This window comes from Dioscorea cayenensis, chromosome 9 (genome assembly GCF_009730915.1).
Source record: "Dioscorea cayenensis subsp. rotundata cultivar TDr96_F1 chromosome 9, TDr96_F1_v2_PseudoChromosome.rev07_lg8_w22 25.fasta, whole genome shotgun sequence".
Classification (NCBI taxonomy): Eukaryota; Viridiplantae; Streptophyta; class Magnoliopsida; order Dioscoreales; family Dioscoreaceae; genus Dioscorea; species Dioscorea cayenensis.
In genome coordinates this window covers 29,486,375-29,513,102 of record NC_052479.1, presented here as the reverse complement: position 1 = coordinate 29,513,102, position 26,728 = coordinate 29,486,375, and the positions used below count along the sequence as shown (strand labels likewise).

The window sequence follows — 26,728 nt, the reverse complement described above, 5'->3', positions numbered from 1 at the left end:
ATTAAATAAGCAGACTTTTGTTTTTTTTTGTTGTTATTTAATGAATAAATAATATGCCCAGCCAAAGCTAATCATCCAAAATTATCTATGTTTTCTTATAAGAAAATATTAAGAAAAAAAAAAATTTTCAGCTCTGTTTGAACTTGAATTTAATTTGATTGTTTGATTGTTTAATAAGTGAAAGTTAATGGTGGCATTGTTCAAATTAACTTGGTTTAAAATTATTCAATTATTGTGAATTATATTTTAGGAAAATATATTATATGGAATGTAATTTTTGAATTTATTATATTTTATTCGATTGTTTGATGGGTAATTTGTTTAGCTGTTAGTGATAACATGATTTAAAACTCAATTATATATGTATCTACATCTTATAAAGTAATTAATCTCCATTTGGAGTAACGAAAATATGTCTTTTAGAGTTAAGATGGATGCCAATAATTAGGTAAGCCTAATCACACCCACTAATGATCCATTTTATATGTATTAATCTAGGTATAATCACCAATATAGTCCATGTACTTTTCTCTCTCTTCTCTTTTGGTCCCTCTACTCAGAAATGCTTCCCACTAGTCCCTCTACTTTTGAAAATGTGCTCAGTTTTAGTTTATAAAATATTCGCAGGTCCCTCTACTTTTAAAATGTATGCTCTCAGAGGGAATTGGTGAAACGTATTTATAAAAGTAGAGGGACCCGGGTATCGAAACGTTACAATTAAGTGGTAGCGTCGAAAAATAGAGGACTAGATCGGGAGCGTTTTTAGTAGGGGAATGAGAGAGAGAAAAATAGAGGGACCAACTAGGGTATTTTACCATTAATCTATTCAAAAAGCCCTAATATGGCATCCAATTAATGAGTAGTGGGCATGCATGCACCATGTTTCTTTGATTCTATGAAAAATTTGTTAATCCATCAACAAATTAATTGGAACTTCAACCATGATAAAAGTACACAAAAATCGGATATACATGTGTGTGTATATATAAATGAGAATTATAAGCATGGATATGATAAAAAAGAGAATAAAAAGAATTTTGAGCCTAATACCCCCAAGTACTGTATTAAGTATTATTATTATTTTGAATAAAATGGATAAATCACTAAGTACCAATCAATTAAAACAAGGACAAAACTCATGCCAACACGAGAAAAAATAAATTTAATTAATTAATTAAATAAATTATAAAAAAATAACTCTATTAAAAATAAAAATGTATATATAATTTTTATTTCCTTATACATTTGCCTGTCTTTTTCTCTTTCCTGAATGTTATCCAATGCCTTCAAATGATAGGATGACTTGGATTTCTGCATGTCAATTAAACAAAGGCTTATTCATGAAGTCTAAGATGTTGGAAAAAAAAAAAAAGAACAATCAAAGTAAAACTCGTTCATTTATCCTAACATTAGTCCACATATAAAATGTTTGAAGATATAATATAACACAATACAATAAAAATAACTTTAAAAGAAAAAACCTTTCAAAGAACACGTTTCTTGGGATTTCTTCTTTCTTCTCCTCCATACATATATAATATATATATGTATGCATATATTTTGTGGCTTTGAAGTGCTTATAATGAAACCCAAATTTTCAAACCAATCTAAACCAGAACACTTCCGTATTCAACCATATTTTTTTGGTACCATTCATCAACTTTCATTTATTAAGCTTAACCATTTCTTTTATGAACTTAACCTTATGTCAAAACCTTATAAATTATCATATACACACTTCCAATGATAACAAGCAAATTAAGCTAAAATGGCCACACAAACCCTAACCCTAATAATGCTTCTTCTCCTCACCACCACCACCTTTCATCTCTCCACAGCTCAAACCAAAGTGAAAGGTGCCTACTGGTTCCCGGAAAGCGAATTCCCGGCCACCTCCATAAATGCCACACTCTTCACTCACCTCTTTTGTGCCTTTGCCACTCTCAGCCCCACCAACTTTCAAATCTCCATCTCCTCCTCCTGCTCCTCCTTCACCTCCACCGTCCGTAAATCCAACCCCTCCATCATCACCCTTCTCTCCATCGGCGGTGGCAGTGCCAACCCCTCGACCTTCTCCTCCATGGCCAGCCAATCCTCCTCCAGGGCATCCTTTATCAATTCCACCATCTCTACTGCAAGAAATAATGGTTAAGTTCAAATATTATATATTTCTTTGCAGTTTATATCTTATCTTATAATATCATGATAACATGATGCATGAAGAATTAAGGAGTTGGAGCTAGATATCCAGTTTCTTGATAATTTGGATCACATAAAACTTTTGCTTTTCTAGTCTTTTAGTTTATTTTACTTTCTTGTATTCTTAGAGAATTTGTATATATTACTATAAAAATGCTTCTAACCTTTAGTTCAAGCAAATAATAAAAATATTATATCTAATATAATATTTATATTATCAGGTTACTCCGGGGTTGATATGGACTGGGAGTATCCTGCAACAACAACGGACATGAAAAACTTCTGCACTCTCATATCAGAGTTGCGTGCCGCCATTACTAAAGAAGCCCAAAGCTCCGGCAAGTCAGCTCTTCTCATCACCGCCGCCGTCAGCGCCACCCCTAATTTAAACTCTCCATCATACCCTGTTTCCTGCATTAATACCAACATAGATTTTCTTAACATCATGGCTTATGACTTCTACGCTCCAACATATACTCCCAAAGTTACAAGCGCACACGCAGCGTTAAATGATCCTTCAGGTGGCATCAGTGGCAGCTCCGGAATCACTGCATGGATAACCGCCGGCATGCCGGCAAACAAAATGGTTCTTGGTTTGCCATTCTATGGATATGCATGGCAGCTCAATGATCCAGCTAATCATGGTTTGGGTGCACCTGCAAATGGAGTGGCTACTGCTACTGGTGTTGGCATTGATGCTGATGATGGGTCTATAAGTTTCAATTACATTAAGAGTTTTATTGGGAGTAGTGGTGCAACAACAGTGTATAATAGCACTTATGTAGTGAATTATTGTTACTCTGGGAAGACTTGGATAGGGTATGATGATGTGGATGCTGTGAGTGCTAAGGTTTCTTATGTTAAGAATAAGGGTCTGAAGGGTTACTTTGCATGGTCAGTTGGTGGAGATTACAACTGGTCTTTATCTCAGAAAGGTACGTAATTTTCTATTTTTCTCATCATGCATTCGATCACGTATACTCTATATTTTACATTAACTCTTATAACTTGTATATATATATAGCTTACTAATGATTGTGATTTAAAATATAAAAGAAAATCTATATAAAATATTCAAATAGTTTAAAGATATTCTTTTTGTCCCCTGTAAAACAGTAAAAGTATGAGTCTCAGTCATAGTTTCCAATTAAGGGTGTGTTTATTTGGGTGTGTTAGTTTCATGTATAGCAAAATCTTTCTTTATGAGTCGTTGTTTGTTTGAGTGTATTTATAATCACGATGTAATTCAGGATTACATCGTAACGATAAATTTTGGCTGTATTTGGTTTCTGTTTGGTGGTCGTAAAGCCAAAATCCTGAGATTAAAAGCCAGATGTATATATATAAATACATTTGTACATACATACATACTACACATACATATGCATTTATATATTTATATAAACATATCACGAGTCACTTTTTACACATATCATATACTATCTCATATACATATATGTATATATACATATAGTTATCAGAGATATATATATACATATATAGTTCATATACATAGCTACACTTTGCATACATATATATATATATATATATTCTCATAAACATATTTTTACACATACTATATATCCTATATGTGTATATGCATATATATGTCATGTATGCCATATACCTATACATATATATATATATACTTGTATACATATATGTATGACATATACATGTCTATACATCTGACTATATATATACTTATATATGTATATGTATATACATATATATATATATATATATATATACATGTACTTATACCGATATATATTTATATACATATATGTATATACATATATATATATATACATATACATGTACTTATACAAATACATATACTCATATACATATATGTATATATACACATATATATATATGTATATTTATACATATATATACTCATATACATATATGTATATATACACACACACATATATATATATATATGTATATTTATACATATATATACTCATATACATATATACATATATGCATATATACACACATATACACATGCATTTTCCAATTACAGATTTACAAATCCTTTCAAACAAACATAAAATTTTATAATACAGTAATTTCAGTTACATCTAACCAAACACAAGATTTGACTGCACTGTATTTTGAAAACCAAGGATTTCTAATTACATTGTAATTAGAAATCCACTGCATTTAGAATTACATCCAACCAAACGCCCCCTAAGTGTATATATATATACATCATATAAGAAGTTAAGGTAGAACTTTGCTAGTATGTATAATTTTAAGGTGTGATATATAGCTACGGGTATGTATATTACTGTAAAGTAAAGGTTGTTTTGGTAAAAAAAGCTTTGGGGAAGCTCTTGAGCCGTTGGTTTTGTTAACAAATGTTTGGTCAAACATAGACTTGGGATGCTTTGAGTTTCATTCAAAGCTCACACATGTTAATGCTGGGTTAGATCTTAGTCATGAAGAGTTGTCTTCATGCACTGTTGGAAACTAACTGGATTGAGGTTTGGTTCAATATATAACGGTTGTTAATTAAAAGCTGAATAAACCAAAACCAAAGAATTAAGTATATATATATATAATAAGATAATATTATTCTTATATAGTATTTTATAAAACTATTATAATCATAATTTTTTAAACTTTATTCAAAAATACTTAAAAATTTATAATTGATCTATTCAAAATTTAACATAAGCAGAGGATTTTTTTTGTTTTGTTTTTATTATTTTTTTATTTTTTTAAAATATTATAACAAATATACAGCACCTCAAGCCAATGATCTGTGTTTTATAACAAGTCTAATTTAATTTAGGTTAAAAACTATTTAACCTCATACATGATTAGTTAATTTGTTTGGAAATTATACTGCTCAAACCGAAACTAATCTGACCGGATCAAACAAATTTTTTTTTCTGTGTCCATCTTGGTAACTTTATTTTTAAGTTTTTTTAAATGTTATTCATTTATTTATTTATTTGAAGTGGGTAATACAGAATTTTATTATAAAATGTTGGTATTAAAAAAACATATTTTATAAAGATTTATAAGTAAATATAACATTTGCATGAGTGCATTATCAATTATATGTTTTTATAGAGCTATACAAGCAATTTAAAAAACAATAATAAAACATTCGCTTTAGATGTTAAATGGATTTAACCTTTTTGTTTTTTTAAAATTAATAGTAGATACACTGAGTTTTCTGATTACAAATGCATGACCTATTTACTTTCTTTTTGCAGCTTCAACAACATTGGGTTGATTTGCACCTTAAGGCAAAGATGAATGAACTGATCAAAACATCTCTAATTATATATATACAAATATATATATATATAGTTATAAATATTATGTATGGTGACTCTGTTCATCTTCTGCTTTGTAATATCTGCTATTAAAGAAATAAATAAGGAGACCTTCTTCCCCTTTTATTATAACAACATAAATAAAATTTGTTGTTATCTTGAATTTTGATTAGTTTGAAGACAATAAATAAATAAATAATAAAGAAAAGAAAAGGAAAGAAAAAGAGCAAGCCAGTAAAAACAAATATAAATATAAGATATTGAGTTCGACTTAATTGTAACTTAGTATAACAAACAAAGCTAATTCAAGTTTCCACATGCTTGCATATATTCTTCAAATTTGGTTTAAATAATTCAATTAATTTGAAGTATTTTATACAGTCAATTCCTTTTCAAGCTATATATATATATATATATATAAAATTTATTTTGAGGACCTATGTTCTTTCGTGTGTGATGTGTAATGTACATGTACTATATCATTTTTTTATCATCCAGAACTTCATAATTTTGAGACAAATTCAATCCAAGCTCATAATGTAATATTAATTATTTAGCAATTTTAAATAAATTTAAAATCTTGCATGTACTCTTGTCCTCCTGATTGACAAACAAAGACAAGTAAATAATCTCAGCCAGACATAACATGTAACCAATGTTTGATATTTTGAAGAGCTTGATGTTTTCTTGGCTTCTATATATACATCCAATCACATTTAAATTCCAAGTTAGTCAATGGCTTAATGCATGCCAATTGGTTGAACATACATTAATTCAAAAGCTTAGCAAAGTTTTGTTCATTTTGCCACTTGTTCTTAATTATATATCTTTTTTATGGCCTAAGACTGAATTCAATGCACCATGATCCACTCACATCCATTTCTTTCAATTTGAGTTCAATGGATTTGTTGTTGTTGTTATTATTATTATTATTATTATTATTATTATTATTATTATTATTATTATTATTATCCAGAGATTTAAGGATATTTTCAACAAATTAATGTGTGGTTGAGATGTTTTGTGATGTATAACTCATGCCTCTCTAATCAATTAATATAATCTAATTCTAAAAGACAAAGAACATTGAGTGAGTTCATGGAAGAATGATTTGGTCATGAAGCAAACGACGGTAATTAATAACAACAATAAAAGCCATTAATTTCAACTATTTAGGATTTGTTACATGATTTTTTTTTTTTCATTTTAAGTTCTTCTATTAAAAACCAAAGGACTATGATTTGGTCATGAAAATTGATTTTTTTTTTATGTCTATTGATGGATAATAAAATAATAAATTATATTGATATCTTCATATAATATAGTTTCAAGTTCAAAGGATGGAGATTGCATGATGTGTATAAAGCTACCCAAAGTAAATTAATTGAATGTATAGTTAATGTGAGGGCTTTCATAGCTCGAAAGTATCAAATCTAGAAACGCACATTTTTCAAGTCAATTGAAATAAAAAACTATTTATGAAAAGGTAATTGAAAACAAAAGGAAAGACAAAATGGAGTGTTTTAATATTCAATTCATTTTGTCTAAGTTTTATGTGGAAAAGTAAATTTGTTTAGTTGAAGTGATGATGTCCACTGATAATTAACTCAATGATATATATATATCTAATAAAGTCAGTCTCCTCTCCAATTAATAAAAACAAATGTTATATATATTTAAGATGCCAATAATTAGTACAACTTAAGCTAAACCTATTGACACCGCCCACTAATGATTTATTGTAACATACAATGAACATGTTGTCATTATCAATATTTCTCTTTGATTCCATGAAAATTATGTAAATCCATTCAACAAGTTGAACTTTCAACCCTGACGGAACTACACAAAGTTCAAAGTTAATTACAGAGGTCAAACATGAGTGTGTAACGTAACATGTTTTCATATATATATATATATATATATATACATACATACATATATGAAATAGAAAATTCTCAATTATATGCATAGGTATGATCAGGAGAGAACAAAAAATAACTCCAAGCATCATATATATATACCACAAAGTAATTAAATATATTCTCAGTTAAAGCACAAAATTCTCATACTTAATGAACACAAAAAACTTATAAATCATATATATATATATATATATATAATAAAGAGAAAGTAACTAATTAAGAATAACTTCAAACAAGATATATACCACAAAGTAATTAAATTCTCAATTTAAAGAAGAAAACTCTCATGCTTAATCAACTTAAAACAAGAAATTAAGAACCTCAAACTCTAATAATATATATTTATATAAAGAATTAATCAAGAGAGCAAGAGCCACAAAGAAACCAACTAGAGCTTGAGAGTCAAGTCTATCTTCTGAGAATCCTCAAGACGAACACCGGATATCTCACCACCACTAGCACCACCACCATCACCACCACCAGACCACGGCAAAACTCCAGCAGACACCGGTTGATCAAACCTAACTCCGGCCATCTTAAAAGAAATTGATTCAAGATTCAAAGGTCTCCGGCCAATCTCCGCCGGTCGACCAACAGCCATCCAACCGTGTCGTCGATAAAACAAATCAGTAACATTATAAGGCTTATGTATCATTGAGTGAGCATGAATTCCAAGAACCCTAGAACCACTACTGCCAACAGTACTCCTTGTTGCATGGCTCTGCATGGAATAATATTCATCATCATGTGTCAAGAGATCATGAGCCCGGTCGACACGTTTAGCAAGTGTTCGCTCTCTCTTATGTGCATTTTGATGTCCTCCAAGAGCTTGTGAACTATAGAATTGCCGATGACAATAGTTGCATGAGAACACACGTTGTTCGGTCTCCTTCGATTGTCGAACAGACTCAAAACTCGTAGTAGAGCTCAACAGTGATAGGCTTAAATCCAATGAATGGTTTTCCTTTCCTTCTTGATCATCAACTCCTTCTTGAATAATAATATTCTTCTCCATGGTTTGAGCTTGTTGAAATTTTTAGGGTTTTGGGGGTGGTGTTTTGCAGTGATATAAAAAGAAAGGAAGAAGGAGAAGAAGAAGAAGAAGGGAAGAGAAGTAGAAGTATGGAATTACTTCTCTTCTCTGTCAAATAAACAAGTTGTGTGTCTTGTTTGGGAAATTAACCCTAGAAATAAACAGCTATTAACCCTAACTTTTCTTTTGCCTTGATGATCCTTTGTTGGCTTTTATGGGTAATTGAGTTTCCTTGTTGGAGAGGAAGTACTATAATCAGGAGTTTAAATATGACACCATGTACTTCCATGTATTAAGATTTGTTATTTAATGTTATATAGGATATAAGTAGTAGGTTTGATTCTTTTACATAAATAATAAAATTGTATATATTGTAAAAGAAATTATTCTATTTTGAGACTTTGGTTATTTGTATTGTTATTATATTTTGATTTACAATATATATTTTTTTATTTGGATCAAAGAGTGTCATTAAGAAAATCACCATTTTGAGACTATAATGGTGTGTTATATTATATCTTAATTTTTCATTCAATTAATACATATTTTCAATGTGTCATATTTTTGTATTAAATTGTATTTTGGGATATAACTAGTCATTAATCAAAATAAATTTAAATATGGAGTATGAATTTATCATAGAATATATATATATATATATATACATATAATATACATACATACATACATATATATATAATATTTATGTTAATCAAGGAATCTTATAATTAATTATATGAACAAGTGTTTTGTGAGCATTGATAGTAAATTGAAATGTTGTGTCAAGTTGTTTAATTAATTAGGTCAGAGTGATTCAAAGGTAATAAATGTCCCCATGGAGCATGTGTTGTGTTCAAGGAATTAAGGATTAGATTCATGCATCCTTATCTTGGTTTTGACTTGTTTTTAAGGTTAAGTACATGGAGCTTTTTAAAATGACCTTCTTGTGTTGTCTGTGATACTTTCACTGTAGTTAAAGTTTTAAATCCAAATAATTTGTAATGTTTGTATAAGTGTTGTGTTTGAACTTTACTTAGGGGACTAATTAATATGATTAATATGTGCAATTAAATTATTCTAAAAAAGGATCTTAAGTTACCCTTTGGATATTTGACTACTAATTTGGAAATATTTTTAAAAAGGAGATAATAATTTCCCTTTATTCTCTACTAAAATTAAAAAAATTTACATGTTTGAAGAAAATAACTTTTAAGTACATTTTGCAAGGATTTATACAAAACTTTAGAACCTAAATATCTCTATTTTATTGTGACATAGGAGGACTTTTTTTTCATATTATGCTTCAAAAGTGTTTTTTTTTTATATTTTTTCTCAATTTTCTTGCCTTTTCCCACTTTGAAGTGACTATTTTTTAATATATATAAATATATATATAAATAATGTGATGTGATTATATGTTAAATTCACTTTGACTATCGTTGATGATCAAAAGTGTTTTTTTTCTTTTGCTCAATTTTCTTGCTTTTTTTTTTGTTTTTTTTTAAATGGTGGATGAACACAGTCTTTTCCCACTTAAAAGTGACTATTTTTTAATATATATATATATATATATATATATATAATGTGATGTGATTATTATATATTAAATTTACTTGGACAAATAATCGTTGATGCCCTTTATTTTTAAAATTGTGAAATATTTATAGTTTTCTAATTAAGTGAATTAATTTAAAATTTATTTCCTACCAAAAGGAGCGTTATTTTCATATCTTTAATCACGCAAATTCCATTTTTTCTCTGTCATTGCCAAATATATATATATATATATAGAGAGAGAGAGAGAGAGAGAGAGAGAGAGAGAGAGAATTTAAATAAACTTGATTACAAAGGGGGGAAAAATATTAAATAGGATTAATTAGGCGATCCAAAAAATTTATGAGTAGAAACATTATATGATCCATTAACTATAAAAAAATTAATTGCCTTTTATGATTAATTAATCTTCCTCTCATATAGTTTCCATGAATTTATTACATTAACTTTTTTTTTTATCCATGTATTTGGTATGATCAACTAGGTGAAATTACATTTTTTACATTATATATATAGATGAAAAATTTAATTCAAGGCATATGATTTTTTTTAAGTTTCCAAAACTATTATTTTTCCATTTTTAAGACAATCTTAATGTTTTTAGTTAGCAGTTACTGAGGCGTTGGAGGATATTGAAAACATATATAAACATAGAAAGAAAATGAAACATAATTTTGCTAAAATATTAATAATTAAAAATGCACATAGTATTAACCTAATAATAATTAAACTGATTTGATTCCTAGTAATTTTACAAATAAAAAATATTATCCTATATAATGATTTTCTTATTGTTAGTTTTATTTAGTAAGCAAAATTAAAACACAAAAAATTCCATAATTTAAAATAAACTATAATATTATCCAAGATTCTTGGAAAATTGAAAGGTGTTTTCATATTGATATAATATACTAAACATCATTGAAAAAGGTAGCATTGTTTTTCAGGAGCTAAATGATACAAAAATATATTTAAGTTGGATAATAAGTTTTTCCCTAAAATTGTAAGATCAAATTAATTGATGTATATTTATATTGTTAGATATGCTGAAAACTATTGTTCATATAAAACCATGTGAATTTAAATTGTATAATCATTTCAAATTATAAATTTGTGAATAGAATCAATAGATACAAAAATATGCATATACTAATAATTAAAATAAAAATAAATTGATGAAAAGGTTCTGAATGGTGAAACTCTAATAAAAGAAAAAAATTTCCAAAGATATTATACATAAATAAGAAGCTATGATATTTTTTTAATATAATAATTTATGTATTGGAAAATATGGAAAGTATACAACAATAATTGGACAAGCTTCAAAAAATAACAAATGAAAATGCTTCAAATGGCACACACTAATAAGTCTAATGCATGACTTATAAGTAAAAAAACAAGTCTTTGTATAAATCATGAGTATATTGACAAATTTACAAAGTAGATTTCTTGAGAATTTTTTATTTAAAAATATAAATGACTTGATTGTTTATTCTAACGTAGATGGAATACGTATTCACCGTTCAAATAAAATGGACTCTAATTTGGTACGTTGATTTGAATGATTCAAATTATCAATCAATAATATACTTTTTCTAAATTAGCACCACATTCACTAATCCGCTCCAATAATTTTTTATTTATAAATTTCTTTTAAAAAAACTATTTTATTATTTTTTTGTTTTTAATTGTATCTAAATAATAACATCTATTATATGATAAATGAATATATTATGGTACCAATGAAACAATAACATTTTGATCTATTGATATTGAATCTCTTACATAGAATACTTATGTCTTGTTGAAAATATCAGTTTGAACCTCTTACATAGAATACTTATGTCTTGTTGAAAATATTAGTTTGAACCTCAGTTTGCATAAGACAAAAACACAGGTGTGTTATGATCATAATTCCACATTTATACACGTCTCTAACCTATGATTTGTCTATTTTTTATAAAAATAAATAAATAAATAAATAACTCAACAAAAACACTTCAAATATCAACTAAAATGAAGTCCATTTTCGTCATAGAAATAGCATGTGGCCGACATATAAGAGTAAAGAATAAAAAAAAAATAAAAAGTGGAAGAGATGGTGAAGGTAACATCAAAAATCCTCATTGAATGAAGCCAATTGGTGAACACAAAGGTTAGTTCGCCATTTTTTTATTTTTTTATTTTTTTATTTTTTTATTTTTTTTATTTTTTTAACATTCATTTCCTCCACCCATTCACATCCCCAAGAGAGAAATAAGAGTCAATAAGTAATTAATTAATTGGACATGAGTGAATGGCTCCAATGGTGAACCTTCAATTAATCTATTCAATCTCTTTGCCAAATTACCCAAAGTGAGCACACATAGCATGTATAAAACAAGATCCTATGCAAGCTTGTCCCTTTTCAAGCCATAAAGGATAAGAATATCATCTCAAGACAAGAGAGATGCCAATATCTCTTAGCACATCTTGTCTTGCCTTCATTAGCAAATAGATATTAATAAACTAGCCCAAGTTCCATTCTCTATTTAATTTGAAGCCTAGAAAGAAACATCCCATCAATCTTAGTAATAAATTAAGATTGTTAGTTCATTCAATGGCTTGTGATTCTATGAACATTGCAAACATTTCAAGATAATATATAATAAATATAATTACTTATTTTTTTATTCATTCTTGTGTATCTTCCATAATACAATATATATATATATACACTCGTAGTAGTTGAAGACATAAGTCCATGTTTAAATTGTAAGACATAAATATTTATAATTTTAATTAACAATGTCGGTTGAAATGATAGAAGTTTGAGTCAATTAAGCAACATAAGCAAGCTAAACCGGTGGGTAAAAATTTAAAATAATATATATATATTTCTAGAAATTTACATTTCATGGACGTCACATAGATAAAATCATGGACGTCAATTATCGACTTTGGATTATGATCCAATGAGCGAAATTGATACGATGATTATTGTTCATCAGACTGTTTTCAAGCGATGAATTCTGTATATGTTAATGTAGTATATACTGTTCACCACTATTAGCCGTTAGATTGAGATCCAATCGATGATAATGGACATTTTATATGGACTTCATATCGTCATGGACGTCCAGCATATAGAGAATAACCTTACATATATATATATATATATATATATCATTGTCATGATATGAAGTGAATACCTCATTTACTAATGCAAGACATGGATGGTTGGCTATCTTTCTTTGCAACTCAGTGAATTTTTCAAAAGCACAAACTAATACCCTGTTCATGTACTTACAATATTATTACATTTTTTCCAGGCCAGATAGTTTCTCAGTTACATTTTAAACATTTTTTTTTTTTAACCAAAGATCCTTTGTGTTATATTATTGTTGTAATGGTGAAGATTTCATGGATTAGGATTAAGTCTGATAATGTGATCAAAAGTCCCTTTTTTTTCTTTGTATTAGATGTGATCAAGATAAAATAATGGAGATTAAGTAAGAGTTTTTAAGCATGAACAATTGTATCCCTTAAATATACAAATGTTAGTTTAATCTAATTTATATAAATTGCAAATCAGTATCAAGTAAAATTTTAAATACAATGAACATGAACTTTTATTACAAGACATACATAAAAAGTAAGGACCAATTTTGCAAATATGATTATTTATTGAAAATTCAAAATCTTTTCCATTGCTCACTAATAAATGGATCTGTTTGACAAATAACTCAGAAAATGATTTAAGACAAGGAAAATTACATTTGTCTGACATGGTTCTGCCCAAATAGCATCAAGACTTGGCAAAAATATGATGTTTGGAATTCAGACATTATACTTTCAGCAAAAGCTAAACAACAAACAAACTTCATCACAAACTTCATGTGCGCTTCAAAATATATACTGGAAAACTTGCTTGAATCTTCCTCTCTAATCTGAAATATTCTCAATTGTGGGCAACTCATTGATGGCATGACATGTTATGGCCGGAGAAGCTTTGAAAATTGGTATATGATGTCGATACACTGGATATGAATCAAAAATCTTTATTGCCTTTCTGCGAGAGTAAATGTATTTTGTTGACTTCAAAGCTTGATCAGACTTCGACGAAGTTGCTACTGAGAAGCAACAATTTGTACCAGAAGAACAAGACACCCTGCTACTTGATTGGTCTTCCTGACTTCATGGAGGATGAACCTTTCTCCCTAGTCTTGTTATCTTGATCCTTATCCTCTGTGACATTGATTGGAGGACTTGAGCTACTGATCATGTCTTTTCTGTTGGCTGGTGTTGGCTCGGCTAATTTCGATTTGATCTTTGGGTCAGGATCTTTGTCAACAGTTGCAGAATTATCTTTTTTGGCAACACTTTGATCCTTGGACAGGTCGGTTTCTGAAGGTTTCTTGCTATCGACAATTTCTTTGACAGTATCCTCTAGTGCATCTAGCCTTACTAACACCTTTGACAACTTTGAATCGTCCTCCTCGGCAACTGATTCCTGCTTCTTTTGTTTTCTCTTCTTCCTCAGCTTTCTTCTTTTTCTCTACTTCCTAAAATATCAAATTTAACAGTCATTTTATAGAACATTCTCAAAGGATCAGACTGATATTATATTGCACTCGCAGCGTAGTTGATTCCGCGCCGGGTGCGCAAAGACAAGATTAATTGATAAATATTATCAAGGAGGTGAGGAAATTAATACATGAAGAGTTTCAGATAAAAAAGAAAAAAGAAGCTCAGAAATAACATGGCAAAGGAACATAAAAACTATCATTGCACAAATGATTGAAGACAACCAAAAGATTGATTAAATGTTACAAATGCTGTCCAAATATCTCCTTGTCTTAACACACAGAAACTGTTTCAACACATCAAGTTAGGTGATCCAGTGTTAAGAACAACAGAACAAAACCTTGAATTTTCGAAACCCAGCTAGTTTTGCTTACTGATGAATCCACTTACTAATGAATCCACTTTTACTAAGTCAAGATTTCTGAAGCATGGGAAACACAAGTTCCCAAACACCCCTTTCTCTTATTGTGGGAAGTCCCTTAGGAATGTTATTCCCAGGACTTCCAACAAAGTAAAACATCACACGTCGTTGAAAATGTCATATGCAACCAAACAAAATAGAAGCGAGTGTTCAAACAAAATTATCTATTACACTAATTCCGTTGTAGTGAACGTAGGGAAAAACAACATAATTATTAAGATTGCATTGCATGAGTACTTGCCAATGGGAATTCAAAAGTCAAAATATTCAACATGAGAAATAAGATAAAGTAGTAGCATTCACATGTAAAATGGACAACAATGGACCAATAATCATTTCAACAAGTCAGTGTAGTTAAAACATAGTTCAAGAATACATAGTTACATACAACAAACATATGATCTCAGTTAAATACAAGGTCAACCATTCAAGCCAAACTCCAAAGATGAGCAAAAGAGCCTCGAAACTATTATTGTCAGGAAAAATTTTGGTAGACCTGGAATCAAATAGCCCAGACAGAAGACACTGCTGTTTATCTCATGTATCATTACAATAATTGGAATTAAAAAAAAAAAGTATAATAGTAATGATAATCAAATAGAGGAAATATGATGCTTATGCCTAACATCATAGGTATGCAAAAGTAAACACAACACATAAGATCCTGCATTTACACCTTACAGCAACTTACTGAAGTATAAAACATCTTGCACACGAACTTAGATCTTTCATCAATCATTTAAAAATTTTGAACATACGGATAAACATAGCATGCTCCACTAAACATACAGTGAGAACAAGTGACCACAAGGTTCACCATGAAAACAGAGAGTTTCAAATAAATAGAACACACTAAAAATGCCTCAATTGACATGGAAATTTATCATACTAGATACATGCTCTAGAATCTAATTCATCACAAACCAAAACCAAAATGTCCAGATATATGTCAACCAATAGGAATTTAAGCTAAAACAGCTCAAACTAGTAGTTTGGCACTCATAATCAGCTACATTGTGAGTAAAAGCTAGTAATATTAAATTAAGGGAACCTTGCCTTCCAATTCTAGGTTTTTGTTTTTCAATCATCTGAACTAATTATTATCCAAAAATTCAGCCTTCCAATTAGAACACAAAAGCCAAAAGTGCATTAATAAACAAGATACCAAAAGAATTGAAGAGCAATTACCGCTTCCATCCTTCTGATTTCATAGCGTGCATATTGAGCCACCAGATAAACAACTAAAATGAAACCAATAAATCCATAAAACAAAGAAATCAAAATGGGAAAAAAAGAGGAATCAAATAAATGTAAAGAAATACCTAATGAAGGCATGCAAGCAAAGAAGAACTGCACCAAGTGAAAATCAAACCTGCAGATCAAACCCCAACCAAATCAGACATTCTGAAAAAAAAAAAAACTAAAACCCTAACCCTAGATGAACAGAGGATAAGATTATAAAGATCGAACCCAAACTTCTTCTTTTTGGGAGGTTCGGTGAAGAGGATTTTGGCAGCAGTGGTGAAGTCGAGGTTGTCAAGCTGCCGGTAGACGGGTGGAAGCTGGGGGTGGTGGTGGCGGTAAAGTCTTGTCGCCGCCGGAGACAAAACCGAGCTCCGGCGAGGAGGTGGCGCAGGGGCAGTCTGGGAAAAATCGTGTTCCTGGTAAACATTTCTCTGTCATCATCGTCTCAGTGAAGATGGAAAACCAAGAAAATAGTTTTCGTTCATGTTAAAAAATCTGGAAAACAAAATTTTTTTTTCCCTGAATTAATAATTTGGTAAAATTATGAAAAACTCATTGTTTTTGTTTTCTTGATAATATATAATCTCTGATTTATTTATTTTTGATTTTTTTTTTACAATCTTATCTTGTGCTCTTAAAATTTTACTAAAATACTAAAAATACCCCTAACAGCACCAGAGAGTAGGCCAATGCTGTGTTAAAGAGTGAAGGGCTGGCTTTTGTGTTTTTTATTTGAGAAATTGTATGGAGCATCCCTCCCATTTTGTCAATGGAGTAAAAAGTCTTTTGACTTTTCCATATCCCTTATAAGTTCTTCCTTTTCATAGTAAATACTTTCAAGTCCAATAAATCACTAACGGTGTTAAAAACGAGTAAAATGACGGATTACCCTCAGCTTTGGTTATAAAATTTTGAAAATGTAAAATAGCTTAAAAAGTGAACCATCACATCACATCCCCATACTCATTTTTCTTCTCCCGAGAAAAGAAAAGGTTTTTCGCTCTTCCTCTATTTAACGACTCATATCAGCAGCCCGGCCGGCTCTCGTGTCGATGCTTATCACCGGAGAAAAAGGAGAAAGTTTGAGAGCATCCTTGCCTCTGCTTTGGACAATCGAAGGGAAAAAGGTTCAAGGCCGACGGCGATTTGGAGGCCAACACCCTTTTGGTTAGTCTTATCTTGCATTTATAGTTTTATCGTTTGTTAAATTGGATTATCATTGTTCATAAGCTACGAAATTCCTTGAAATCTCTTGACGAAGACATGAAATTTGAGGTGTAGTTAGTTTGTACAATAGCTTTTGTGCCATAATTTCGACTTGTAATGAATAAATCCGCACGAATGCATGAAAACAAATGTCTTATGTCGCAGAATCTCTAATAACGCTGATATCAACATGTGGAATTTATTTTAGGGCCGGATTTACAAAATGTATTTGATGTTCAAATGCTAACAATCCTCATACTCGATAAGATCGTATCTTTTTAGTTGTATTATGAATGGATGATTAACATTTAGAACCAAAGAAGATGTGAATGGATCATTAACATTTAGGATTTATGCATTTTTATTATGAATAAAATTACTATCAGTGGTTATTGTTTACATTTCGCTGTTCTGCTCAATTACGTATGACAATTGCTTGCATTGTGAGTTGTTGTTGATATTATGGGCAATTTATATTGTTTGGGGAAAGATATAGTGGGTTATGACTTGTTATTCAATAAGTATATGTCGCCTGACCAGTTTGTTTTGTTTGTGTGATTAGGAAGATTATGGGTGACAATTCAGAAAATCTTGTGAACGGACGTTGTTATTTAGCACTAGTTGTTGATACCATCAACCAGTTGAAGAAGATGATGACACGAAGGCATTGGGATATACTTCAAAGGACACCATTCAACCACCTCATGGACATTGAGCCCATAGTCCAAGAGCGCAGTGTTTTGGATGCATTAATGCAGATGTTTGATGAAAGGAGCAACACATTCCATTTGGGGATAGTTTTCTGCAATTCAAGGCCGAAGATGTTTCATTAATATTAGGATTACAATGTGATGACACTGCCATTGACTTCAAAAGGAAAAAAGGAACGTTCTGAATTTGAAAAGGAATACTTTAATAAAGGAGTAGACCGAGACATGTGGACCCGCCCTGCGTGAGGTCATTAATGAACATGGTGGTAAAAAGAAAGCAAGAAAGAAGAAAGCTTTGTGAAGCTTTTTATTAGTGTACATTCTAGGATTTGTCCTTTTCCCCACAACTTCATGTTCGCTCACCGGCATGGTTACCCCACTATGTGGACAATCTATCAACAATAGGATGACGCACTGGGCACAAGCTACACATAAATGGATGATGGATGATATACCTCTCTGCACCGCTAGGTGAAAGAGAGAGATGTGCCGGGAAGCAATCAAGGATAGGATACATAAGGGGTTGTACTATGGCATTAATCATTTGGTTTTATGAAGTCACAGGTAACGGGAAGAAGGTTCACTTTGGAAGGACACCACGCATTCTACGTTATGGTGTTGGTAGTTACAAGAAACAAGTGCATTGTTAGTGCCTTGATTGATTCACTAGAGGGCAAGAAGGTATGCATAGTTTAGCATGTCATCTGGTGAATATTCTAATTTCGGTTTTAATATTACAATATAGTACTCATAAGTATCTGGTATGAAATTAATATTTACAATTGTAATGTTGTTTCACACCAATCTGTTCACAATTTGGCAAAAATTGTTTACTTATTTATATAAATGTTCAAGTATGTTATATAAGATGTTTATTTTTATGCAAAGATTTTTTTATGTATTAATTTCTAATGTACATGTTTTTCGTTGATGTTTGTTATCTTCTTCGCTAGTTTGATTCCACTCATGGCCCGACAGAGAATCTGAAATTGAACTGCTCGGATATGGAAAGGTTCAACGGAATAACTCATTGATGGTTTCAGAGACATCCGATGCTATGAAAGCACCTAAGTATATGAGGACAAGGCGAAGGAAATTAGATGGGAAAATGAAGGGGGAGCCCTCCGCATGTAAAAAGGTCAGCATAGTAGGCGTCAGATAGCACTACGCTGGAGTCTGCGCCAGCCAATCGCTATCCTCAAGTCCAGTGAGGAAGGCCACAAAAGACGAGAACTATGAAACTTTGATGGAAGAGTTGATAGCACTTCGTGCAAAGGTAAGAGTTCTTGAAAGGAAGGAAGATGTCATCAACAGGAATGAGGAGCAACCACCCCATGATGATCCGTCTGAACCCCCGGCCAAAAAGTTCAAGAAAGTGGCGTCCAAGCCACGAGTACCGAAACCCCCATTGGCAGACGTATCTGAAGCGTCCCAGTATGAGAAGCCAGTCACGCGAGCTACAAGGGCAATGAAATCCTCTTGCCCAACACTTGCTCCCTCAACAAAAAATGTCAGCACTCGAAAAGGAAAGAAAAGGACAGCGGCAACTCCATCACAAATGAGTGTGCTTAATGAGCAAACAACTGATGACATTGATAATGCCATAGAGTCCTTAACCCAACTGAAAAACGATGAAAAATTATTTGTAAAAAAGGGGGAGAAGGAACCATCCCCAGTAGAGGAAATACAAGATATCCCCACCAGTTTAGAAGACACTGGATTACATATATGCCATGAGAACGTAAAAGAACCTCCAAAAGATTTCATTCCAGAAAAAAAATGACCCGCAGGTTTTGGCCGTCTGAAAAAATTACAACAAATGGCATTGAGTGTGTTTCTCAACAGCAGAATAGACGAGTAAGTACCTCAACAAAATTTCGCACTGTGCTGGTTCAATTTGACACTATGCTTATTGAATCCAAAATTAAACCTTCACTATCATGGTGTATTGATCGTTTTTCAAATTTTCTCTGCAAGTTTCAATTTGTGCATGCTAGTATTATAAATAGCAATTTAGATATCATTGTAATTGTTTATTTTTATTGTTAAGTGTTTATATTTATTATATGTTGTTCATATGTTTCGTTGATATGATACTAGGACTCATCAGATGTGGAGTCAATGTATGGGTACATTCACGACTCGATGTCATCTTCATGCTTTTAATCGATGGTAAACTTATGGTGCCGGATTCTGTCATCGATGTGTTCGTCCTTATGTTACTCGATTCTTTTCGAAGAAATCTCCCACGAGTTCGATAGACCTAGCCACAATTTGTAGACCCACTGGCGCTTGCTGGGTCACAGCCAGGGAGCATTCAGCTGATGGTCTTGATAAAATGATGTCCCCAGCTTTAGAAGATTATGGCAGAGTGAAACTTGTTCTCATGTCGGTTGCTTTGAACAAACATTACCATCTTATTGTACTCGACAAAGACGAGAAGGCATATTTTCATTATTCATCTCGTCCGTAGTCCGAGTTTTATGATCATGCAGCGAAATGCCATGGTAATATTGATACCCATTTTCGAAGCTTTCGGTACTTTTTTTGTAACTCTGCTTTCGTGTTTTTGCGATCGCTCCTTGTTTGAAGATCGCTTGCAGATAAAATTCAATATCAATGAGGCGACATCAGTATACCCTTACCCATGTTCGTGACTGCCCACAACAGAGGGAGGACAGTGTCGATTGTCTCAGTGTACCTGATGCGCTTCATGGAACAGCTTCTGCATGGCGAGGAACTCAGTGCACTCCCATTCGGGACATGTTGCCCATCTCGCGATCTAGAGTACGCTGTACGCATCTTGTCAGATGGCATTACACCAAAACACACCCCGCTTAGCATCGCCTACGCAAGCGCCGTGAGGCAAGTACAGAGGATGGGGAAAAAATGGATGATGCGCCACCACAAAGCTACCAAGAAAAATAATCAAGAGCCCAATAACCACGCCCACCCATCCCGAGATTAATGCAGCATGCACTGCCTCAGTGATTGTGCTCGAAAAAGTCAAAACGCCTAACATGAAATGAATGTCCCTCACTTTCATCGCATCGCCTTACTTTCCCTAAGAATACCATTCATCGTGTTTGAATATTTACTTTAGTAAGAATAGCCATTACTGTACTGTCTTACTAACTTATGCTATACAAATTAACAGCAAAAGTCATTTTTGTCTATTACTGATCATATATGCTAGCTCCAAATGACTTACTCGCTTTATACATCACTTTCAATGCTTGCTCGACTCAATAAAGCTTACTCGTATCCAACTATTGTGTTTGTTGTTTATAAATTGAATATGCGCTTCATTAATATATGACTACGTTTATATGTGTGGTTTGTTGTTTACTTACTACGTATATCAGCTCATTTTCATTAATCGCTAACCGAAAAACGCTATTTTACACTTCAAAAATTCGCCATCCACTGCCAGGATATAAATTAACATATATAGTTGGATGGACGATTTTTCAAAACATGTTACCCTATTTCATTGTTTAACAAAAACATGCACACCACCTAGTGTTTAGTCTCATGATTACTTCATTACATGTTGCCCCTGTTATGTCCGATTGAGTGGCAACGGCTATAATGTATTTCACGCACATGCCATGCTTGTGACTCAATCCGCTTGCTCCTCGGACGACCAGGCCTTTTCTTTGAGATAGGTGGTCGAATACGGAGTTGGCGAGAGTCATCCAACGGTTTGTCATGATCTGGTACAGGGAATATCGATTCTTTGTATGTCAACTCTGTAGGATTTGGACAAAAGTAGTATGGTTCAATGAAGCGATGGACATTTGTATCAGCTTTGGATAATCGTCGCAGCAAGCATGCTTACATGGTATTCCGTGAAACTCGCCAACAAGCGATAAGAGCATGTTCGAGCACACAAATTAACAGAATTACTCCGTGGTCAACAACCCTCGAACTGCTTCTCCATCCGAACAACCTATCACTAAGCACCTACTTTCTTCGACTATTACTTCAATCTTCTTGTGTATCATCGGGCAAAAGATAAGATTCCCCATTTCAAGCAACAATTACGTCGGTTGTACATCATGTTCATCATCTTAAACCCTAACAACATGAACATAGGTTGTATCAATTGCACCGTGGAGCATACCATTACGATAGTAAAATGTAAAATATAACAGATTTAGGGGTAATAATGCAAGTACAAACTGTAGAACACATTGCATAATTTGTAAACACCAACTACTAATACTAAACAGTAACGTGATAAACGAAAAGGGAAATATAAAAATACGTAACTCAAAACCTCTAATAGTAAAATAGATTAAGCTGAAATCGTAACAAGAAAGAACAATATTAAAAAGCAAATGGTTGAAAAACATGAATACGGGAAAGCATGTAACAACTTTGCATTCTATTATGGGTACCACCTTTATTGCATCTACCATCTTACACACGTGAAGGTGTCGTGCTTTCTCTTATCCATGCATTAAAAAGATTCTCGCGACGTTGGAGTACATTTCACCCCACTCACCGGCCTCTAAACAAGTAATTACACCAATATGACATGTCCGATTTCTGGAACATCCAATGGTGTGCTTTGTCCCGATGTGGCCAATAGGAGCGCATAACTTCATCATATTCGAAAGACGTACATGCATATGCAATCTTCATAATCAAACTCAAGCACTCATCTTTTAATGACTTTCCTAGCTGCCCATTTGATTTAAGAAAATTTGCATGTAGATGTCACAAGCAATAAGCATGTGGGGATGAAGGAAAAACCTTCGTAATAGCATTTACAAGTCCTTTCGACCGATCCGAGATGAATGTGATTATGTTGGTGTAATCGTCATCACTGTATATTGCATCACCCAAAGTTGATGTAAACCATGTCCAGTTATCATCAGTTTCAATATCCACGATAGCAAATGCCAAATGAAAAAATCCTTCATTTCCATCTTTGGCTGTTGCACCAAGAAGGATACCGCCATATTTTCCCAACAAGTGAGTTCCATCTAGAAAAAGCATAGGCCTACAACCCCGCTTTGAAACCATCAAGAGAAGCACGAAAAACGTAAAAACCCACGCTTGAATCGTTTCTCCATCGCTGTCAATAATAACGACGCCTACTCGGGTTAGTTTCAAAAACTTTGGCTGCATACCATACCAACAGATCATAGCTTGCTATATCACTGCCATGAAGAATTCCCTTTGCTAACTCTTTACCCATCTAGGCTTGTTTATACGGCAGACGAACACCGTGGTCACGTAATATATCTCGTTGTATATCCACCGCTTTCGGTATAGAGGCCGATCACGTAATTTCATTACTACCTTCCTACTAACCCATTTCTTTGATACTCTCGGGTGAAATGGTGTGTTGATGCCCCCACCGCATGTGTGTTCATGTTGTGTTGTTTTAATCTCGAATGTAGGAAGGTTTTCCGCCTCGAGGCATGAACACGCCATCGACAATCTTCATCAAGACATGTCACAGCTCACTCTATCTTTATCGTTCTTTATGAACCCGAAAGTTGAAATTGTGCTTGATGGCTAAGTCACACAATGCATCCTTAAAGTCTTCGTCATTTTCAAAACGATGACCAATCATAGTAAACTCAGCTTCCAATCTCTTGTCGGATTACTTATTGTTAAAGGTCCTCCATGTAAAACTCAGGGGTAGCATCGACAATGTTTCTCTAGTATGATGGAAAAAGTAAGTTGTTAGTTCAATAAATAAAACGTAAACACTATAAAATTGAATTCTTACTACCAAAAATCTTAATGTAAAGCAAAAAAATCTAAACTACAAAAACCGAAAAACTAACTACAATCTAAAGTGAATAAATATGAAAATGTTTTTAATGCGCAAAAAAACCAAGATAACAATCATCGTATCACATGTGTACACCATTAAAAATCGAATAGAAGGACAACATCTATCTCGTAGAAGGTAGATTTACAAAAAAATGATAGAATAAAAAGATATATGATATTTCACGATGGTCTCGATGACCCTAGAGTTATCTTCTCGTGTTACTATCCACAGCCTCTACCAACATATCAACCACGCTTTATTTTGAATAACCGTGAATGTTGCACATTGTTTTGGAAGTCATCTTCGAACTAATGGAAGCCAACGCCTTCCGCTCATATGGAATTATATACTTAACTTTGACCGATGAAGCTTGAAGGTGCCAATACGTACATATTTCTTCCAATAATAATTCCCCACCCACTCAAGATGGTTAAATCTAACACACAACCCTCTCCCTTATATTTTCACTAACAAGATAAAAACATGTCCATTAAGCCACTCGCAAAGAACAAAACAAAAAAACCTTTAGTCATAAACCGCCACCTTCCTCGAACATGGTGGTTGATAAAAAAATAAGATAATAATATGAACAAAATCTCTAGGTAGACATACGGTATGCTCAAGATGAGATCCTTGCGGTACGGGTGTAACGTCAGACTCGGATAGCTTCTCCGGACTGGGGAGACGGAGACGACGAACGAAGATAGAATTGGTTCTTTACATGAAGAGGCTCAAGAATGGAAACAATATAGACCAGAACACCAGCTTCTTCATCAAGATACAAGTAGAAGAAGAATGCAACTTCCAAAGCAAGTTTGCGATGACAATAGCCATGTTGTGATTTGACTTGACGCCATTATTCCCTCCAAACTTTTTCAAGGGTATTTTTGGGATTAAACAAAAATATCACAGCTTGGGGTGACGGAAGGGATGAACGAGTACAAAAACTATAAAGGAAGGACGGATGGGGACTTTAATTTTGTCAGAAGGACCTTGGAGGAAGTTTAAAAAGTTTCAGGGACTTAAAAATAATTTTCCCTTTTTATTTTTTATTTTTGTTTTAAATAGATAAATTACATTTTCATTGAAACAAAAAGAGAGTTAACATCAAAGAATTGCAAAACACAAGAAAAAAAACAACGATATTAATCCACTGGCAATGGAGAGTAAAAAAGCAACTAAGGAGAACAAAAAGAGACCACAAACAAAAAGAAAAAAGGCATCCTAGAAAACCAAGGGATTAGGAGAGGGCATTACCTAGCTCTTGGTTACTCTGTCCTAATTAACTGCATGTCTTGCTTTGGAAACTTTCCAAAAAACTCCAACTATATTTTGTTGTAACGGTGGAGTTCTGCAAATTTGTCTTCTTCACATTTGGTGTTACTATTGGAGATTGGTTGCCCATGCATGTACCTTTTTTTACAGAGTGCGGGGCAATTTCACATAACCTGCTTGTTCTGCCCATTTGGAGGATGGTTTTTTTCAATCTCTTACTTCTCGCTATGTGGTTTGCAATGGGAGTTTGGTTAGCCTGAATGACAAAGTTAACAATGTTGCCTAAGTATGGGAAGACGCATTTGATCCTTTCCGTAGTCCTTTTGTCAATATCCATGGGGTTTGTGGCCATTTGAGTTTCAAGGATAGTAGTAGCATATTTTGGAGGTTTGCAAATTCTTCATCCAGTTTTTTTTCCAAAAATCTTGTCTTCCCAACCCACCTTTGGAGAAAGTTGGAGATGAACCACCTGGTTGCAATCATACTCAATTTGTGGATCTCGGATCAACTTAAAATGATAGCTAGGTACATTAGAGCAATTAGAATCACCAACTTGGAAGGACTTTGAAATAATAAGAGGTTGATTGTGAGTGGGTTGTGGCCCATCTATTGGACATTGGGTTGAATTGTGCACAACCATGGTTGGTTTGGGTTTAGATACATAATTGTGGCCAGCCACTTGAGAGGGAGCACCCATCGCTAACCCACTATCACTGTGCGTGTGAGTTGTTGGATCATAGACATGTGGCAACTTAGTTGCATGATTGTGGCCAACCACGTAAGAGGTGGTATCCACTACTAAGCTACCATTAGCGTGTCTGTGAGCCGTTGGAGCGATGACATGTGGCGACTTGGCGTGAGGTCTTCCTCGACATAGTTCACCAATGAGAGTTCGACAACTTTGTATGTCTTCTTGGAATGTTGGGTGGCTTCTCTCAATGCACCACACCTTTGCCCAATGGTCCGACAACAAGAGACAGTAGTAAATCCGCTGGGAGGCCTTTTACTTTTCTTTAATAAATTTCTTTAATCAATAAATTTAAAAATTATTAAATTGAATAAATACTTAGCTCAAATAGGCTAATAGCTTACTTGGCATAAAATATAGAATAAGAAAAACAATACGATTAGTTTGTTTAGACAACAGTATTAAATAAATATAAATATTTTAAATAACAATCGTTTCAATATAGTATGATGCAAAATACATGGTTATTTCCTCATGAAAAAATACAGTTTAGTTTTTTTTAAAAAAAATTGAGAGAGGATGTTGTATCATCATAAATAAACTTTAAGGAAAAAAAAGAAACTAGAAGGTAATTTTATCTTTTAAACATTAATCCATCTTAATTAACTTTAAATTGAATGCATGCATGTATGTATGTTAGATTGTACATGTAAGTATATAACGCATGCATGCTTGGTCTAAAATAAAGCTTTCACAAGGCAATATCATTCAATGTATGTATTAAAGAAAAATTGAAAATGAACAAGG

General features: G+C 32.5%; 2 protein-coding genes and 1 long non-coding RNA gene across 3 annotated transcripts; 1 reads left to right on the top strand and 2 right to left on the bottom strand.

Moving 5' to 3' along the window:
* The first annotated feature begins 1,768 nt into the window (after positions 1-1,768).
* On the top strand, positions 1,769-5,620 carry LOC120269268 (class V chitinase-like). The gene is made up of 3 exons (XM_039276599.1): positions 1,769-2,147; positions 2,421-3,134; positions 5,439-5,620. The coding sequence occupies exons 1-3, from the start codon at positions 1,769-1,771 to the stop codon at positions 5,456-5,458; spliced, it is 1,113 nt and encodes a 370-aa protein (XP_039132533.1). The 3' UTR covers positions 5,459-5,620.
* A 2,194-nt stretch (positions 5,621-7,814) lies between these two features.
* On the bottom strand, positions 7,815-8,441 carry LOC120268656 (zinc finger protein 3-like). Its single transcript, XM_039275962.1, has one exon. It carries the CDS (start codon positions 8,439-8,441, stop codon positions 7,815-7,817), a length of 627 nt encoding a protein of 208 aa, XP_039131896.1.
* Positions 8,442-14,175: 5,734 nt separating this feature from the next.
* LOC120268379 lies at positions 14,176-16,586 on the bottom strand. Its single transcript, XR_005538925.1, has 4 exons — positions 16,471-16,586; positions 16,323-16,372; positions 16,189-16,241; positions 14,176-14,557 (listed from the first exon to the last, which is right to left on the bottom strand). It is a non-coding gene; the product is annotated as an uncharacterized LOC120268379 (long non-coding RNA).
* Between the last annotated feature and the right edge of the window lie 10,142 nt (positions 16,587-26,728).

Excerpts from the sequence above, each read along its gene's own strand:
- LOC120268656 (XM_039275962.1), bottom strand. The coding sequence starts at position 8,441 with ATGGAGAAGAATATTATTATTCAAGAAGGAGTTGATGATCAAGAAGGA.
- LOC120269268 (XM_039276599.1), top strand. The coding sequence starts at position 1,769 with ATGGCCACACAAACCCTAACCCTAATAATGCTTCTTCTCCTCACCACC. Across the intron at positions 2,148-2,420 it reads CTCTACTGCAAGAAATAATG|GTTACTCCGGGGTTGATATG; the intron begins GTTAAGTTCAAA and ends TTATATTATCAG. Across the intron at positions 3,135-5,438 it reads CTGGTCTTTATCTCAGAAAG|CTTCAACAACATTGGGTTGA; the intron begins GTACGTAATTTT and ends TTCTTTTTGCAG.